General features: G+C 40.5%; 1 protein-coding gene across 1 annotated transcript; it reads left to right on the forward strand.

Annotated features, from left to right (window-relative positions):
- The first annotated feature begins 257 nt into the window (after window positions 1-257).
- LOC114491038 (olfactory receptor 1J4-like) lies at window positions 258-3329 on the forward strand. The gene is made up of 2 exons (XM_036021515.1): window positions 258-517; window positions 2280-3329. Exons 1-2 carry the CDS (start codon window positions 498-500, stop codon window positions 3229-3231), a joined length of 972 nt encoding a protein of 323 aa, XP_035877408.1. The 5' UTR covers window positions 258-497; the 3' UTR covers window positions 3232-3329.
- Window positions 3330-4874: the final 1545 nt, after the last annotated feature.

Consider the following 4874-nt stretch of genomic DNA (forward strand, 5'->3'; position numbering starts at 1 on the left):
CCACTGTTGCTAGCCCTCACCACACCATAACAGTTCCCCTCAAACTGACCAACACCTTTCTAAACAAGCCACTATTACAATCTCTTTTTAAAAATCCTTTGTCCCAGCTGGATCCATGTCCAAGAAGAAAGGCATCACTGGCATCAGGGACACTGTTCCCTGGAACTTCAGTCCCCTCTGGTCCTGGACACACAGCTCCCCTAAGGGCAGTCAGAAGTGGGCCAATTAGCCTGTGGTGGCTCCTCCCTGACCCAGAAGCTTGGGGACTTTGTTTCAGTCCTCATATCAGTAATTAAAATGTTACCTTTTTGCTCATGGCTCTGGAGTTGGTTAAGCAACATAAACACCTGCAGAAGCACTGAGGCCACAGAGATTTCTTCTATTTGTCTGAGTCTCCAAAAGAGAAGCTGAGGAGTCAGGCCACAGTCCGGAGCAAAAGGGTGTGAGATCACCAAGGATGAGCTCAAGTCAGAGGAGCTGTAAATGTGCACTTGACTATGGATCTGCCTGTGGATAGGTGGGCTTCTGTGTGATACTCTCTGTTTCTGTGTATCATATATGCATCCTTCTGTACATGTCATTTGGTAGTTTCATGTGTGTGCTTGTGCTGTGTATCTGACTCACAGCCTGACTCTTTTCCTAAGTGAGACCTAACCTGGGCTGCTTCAGTGTATATACCAGGGGTGTTCACCTGTGGCCTATGGGCCACAGGCAGGTCAGGATGGCTATGATGTGGCACAACACAAAATCATAAATTTACTTAAGACATTATGAGATTTCTTTTTGTGATTATGTGTTACAATGTATTTAATGTGTGGCCCAAAACAACTCTTCTTCTTCCACTGTGGCCCAGAGATACCAAAAGGTTGGATACCCCTGTATCAGCCTCCTGGTATGTGACTAGGGACTCCTGATTCATGCCTGTGATCGTAAGTACTTCCATCACAGCTGAGCATCAGAGATGACATTGTTGGCTCTGGTGCTGGACAAGAAGCAACTGACCTCACTGGAGCCAAGGTCAGGTCAGAGAGGGTTCACACTCTGCTCAGCAGCATGTGCTGGTGTACATGTGAGCTGTGTCTGTGGGTGACACACTGGTGTGTGAGAGCAGGAAGGTGTATTGCTTGGTTTTCTCTCTGTGTTACCATGCTGTGTGTCCATGTGCATGGGATGTTGGAGGTGGTTTAATCAGTGTGCCTGTGACTGAATAGGCTTAACTGCCCCATGCTCGTAGCCTTCCCCAATTAATGGGATGGGTCAGAAAGGGCAGAAGCATGCCCTCATTATTAATAGGAGGGTGTATGCTGCTTGTTGTAGAGTGTGTGTGGCTGGGTGTGCAATAAATATGTATTTCTGAATCAATGATAATGAATGTAATGGTCTTTTCTCAATTGGAAAGCAGATCAATATAAATGATGGGAACTATGTAGGTAGGGGTCTAAGAAACTACTGAACTGCTTGCAGCCCTACAGTAACCCAGGGTGTTACCAAGGATGGGAGAGGTGTCCATGGGTGGTAGTTAAGACCACAGGCTCTGATCATACAGATGGAGTAGACTGACCTGCATATTTGATAATTTGTCCCTTTAAGCTTATTCTAATTATAGTTGACATATAATATTAGTTTCAGGTGTGCACAACATGGTGATTCAACATTTAAATAACTACTTGTCACCATAAGAAGTTATTCTATTATTGGCTATTAAAAAGTATTTGATATTTTTTAACCTGTAGAAAATGGTAATACATACTATTTACATAAGCACATAAGATTTATATGATTTTTATGTTTCTATTTCCTTGCAGCTAATATAAGAAAGAAAGGATAGTCATGCTTACTGTAGTTGTGAAGATTGTTTAGTCTGGGAATGTAAGGCTGATGTTGGATTATAAAAGGTAGACAAAGCCCCTGACTTAAATATACAGCTCAGTGTTTATGGCCCCAGGATGGCCAGCATTACTATGGAAGAGTTTGTGGACTGTTCTGGTTTCAGAGCTATTCTGGCATCAAAGGGCTTTAAACAGTCACCCATTTCTGGAGTGGGCCTGAGTTTATAGCTGTAGGTCAACGGCACCTGGCAGGTGAAGTGATTAGCCAAAGAATATACATGCATGAGCCATTCTGTGGTGATGGCTTAAGGGAGTGGGGGAGTGTGGATTAGGTGCATTCAGGAAAGGGAAGAAAATTTCATGATTTTCCCATTAAATTACAGTATGAAAGGTAATGGTCCTGCTTGTCTTTCTAGGATACTGAGATTCCGAAACCTCCTTTGTCCCCAGCAGACAGAAGAGCAGCATGAGGCCTGAGAACCAGAGCAGCGTGTCTGAGTTCCTCCTCCTGGGGCTGCCCATCGTGCCAGAGCACCAGGGCGTGTTCTTTGCCCTGTTCCTGGGCATGTACCTGACCACAGTGCTGGGCAACCTGCTCATCATCCTGCTCATCAGGCTGGACCCCCGCCTGCACATGCCCATGTACTTCTTCCTCAGCCACCTGGCACTCACTGATGTCTCTTTCTCATCTGTCACTGTCCCTAAGATGCTCATGAACATGCAGACTCATCACTTCTTCATTTCCTACCCAGGGTGTATTTCTCAGTTGTATTTTTATATATGTTTTGCTTGTGCTGATAATCTTCTTCTGGCAGTGATGGCATATGACAGGTATGTGGCCATCTGTCACCCTCTACACTATACCACCATCATGAGGGAAGAGTTGTGTGTGCTGCTGGTGGCTGCCTCATGGATTACTTCATGTGCCCATGCACTGTTGCACACTGTCCTCTTGGTTCGACTGTCCTTCTGTGCCAACAATGTCATCACACACTTCCTTTGTGACCTCAGTGTGCTACTGAAGCTCAGCTGCTCAGACATCTCCCTCAATGAACTGGTAATCCTCACTGAGGGAGGAATGATTTTACTTTTGCCTTTGGGTATTACTTTGGGCTCATATATCCATATAGGGACCATCATCCTGAAGGCTCCCTCGACCAGGAGACTCTTGAAAGCCTTCTCTACCTGTGGCTCCCATCTCCTTGTGGTGTCTTTATTCTACGGGACAATTGTAGGTGTTTACTTTTTGTCCTCATCATGGGATTCCAAAAACATAATTGCTTCAGTCATGTATACGGTAGTTACCCCCATGCTGAACCCCTTCATCTACAGCCTGAGGAACAGAGATATAAAGCAGGCCTTAGAATGTTTAACAGGGTTGAAGAAGTTCATATGTCTATGAGGTCACATTTCCTACTTGGATTGTTTATAATTCCTTATTCCTAAACAATATTTTTCACTTATTCATCATCTCTTATAAGGTATGCGCAAAATCTTTTGCAAAACCTATTGCACAATTTTAACTATGAATTTGTTTTTTTTCTCCACTGAGATATGTCAGTTCTTCCTTATGTATTTTTATTATGTATTATGAGGACACCTGATTTAGTGTTATGATCTACTACTAGTGAACTCTCCTTTCTTTTGAACTGATTTTGTTAGGCTGGCTTTTGTCAGCTTCAGGTTCATTATGTACACATCTTCCGAACTCACATTCAATGATGTCATGCTGGCTGACTGCAGTCAGCCATGATCAGAATAATTATACTATCAAAATGCACATGTGCTACAAAGCAAAATTCTCAACCAAAGAGAGACATGCTTTTTAAAAATGCATTTAAAGCACACTACTTTGTTTAAAATGAGATATTTCTAACATCGTGTCCTGCATTAATACTTCATCTACTTCTCATATTAACATTGATATTTTATACCTATACACATAGATACACATACAGATAGACATAGATTGACAGATAGATAGGAAGACAGATAGATACAGATTTGGATACAGATATTTCTAGAAATGGGGCCTAAAATAATAGTCATCTACTTCTCATATTAATATTGATACTTTATATCTACATAGATGCATATATAGATATAGATATGGGTATTACTATAGTATATCTAGTAAGGATATACTCAGCTTTTCTCATGTTAGGTTTTACATGGCATTTTTTCCTCATCACTTTGGACTGTACTGTGTCCAATTTGTCAGTAAGGTGTCCTTTTGTCAGTGGTGTAAATAAAGTTGGATTTTGTTCTTTTCATGTGCAGCAACAATTGTTATTTTTGAGCTATTTCTCTATTGACATCTAAAGTAATCATAATGTATTTGAGTTTGTATTTTCCATATAACTACGCAATACACCTGCTTTACATTTATTCTCTCGTTTTTCTCCCTTTTGATATTCATTTATAATTTGATATTCTATTACCCCTCTACTAACTTATTAATCATACATTATTACTATTTTGTAATTCTTTTCTGTGCTTTATGCAGAGATTAATTCTTACTCTCTTTTTAATTTTTAAGTAATGTTTAATATACAAAACACCACATTGACCACTTTAGCCTTCTAAGATACACAATTCAGTGGCATTTAGGAGACTCATCATCAATATCTCAATTTAGGACCCCTACAGGAAACTCTAAAGAGCATCAATAAAATTGAGTAATTTTCAACTGTGAAAAAATAAAAGCAAACATATCTATGAATCAATATGGAGAAACATCTGTATATATTGTTAAATGGAAACAAGCAACGTGGACAAGGACACTTACAGTACTGAAGGTTTTGTAAAAATTAAGGGGAAATAAAACATGCATATGTTTGCCCACTTGAGCAAAAAGAAACACAGGAAGAATAAATCAGCAACTAATGAGGTGCTTTTCCCAGAGAAAGGGGACAGAAGAGATGGGAGGTGAGTATAATTATTAGCCTGCTTATGACCATGTTGTCTTTCGCCACTAGAAAAGAAATAGAAGAGGTGATGCATAAAGCAAAATAGAATCAAGAAGACAAATAAACCTAACTATAT

The sequence above is a fragment of the Phyllostomus discolor genome, chromosome 3 (assembly GCF_004126475.2).
Source record: "Phyllostomus discolor isolate MPI-MPIP mPhyDis1 chromosome 3, mPhyDis1.pri.v3, whole genome shotgun sequence".
Lineage (NCBI taxonomy): Eukaryota > Metazoa > Chordata > Mammalia > Chiroptera > Phyllostomidae > Phyllostomus > Phyllostomus discolor.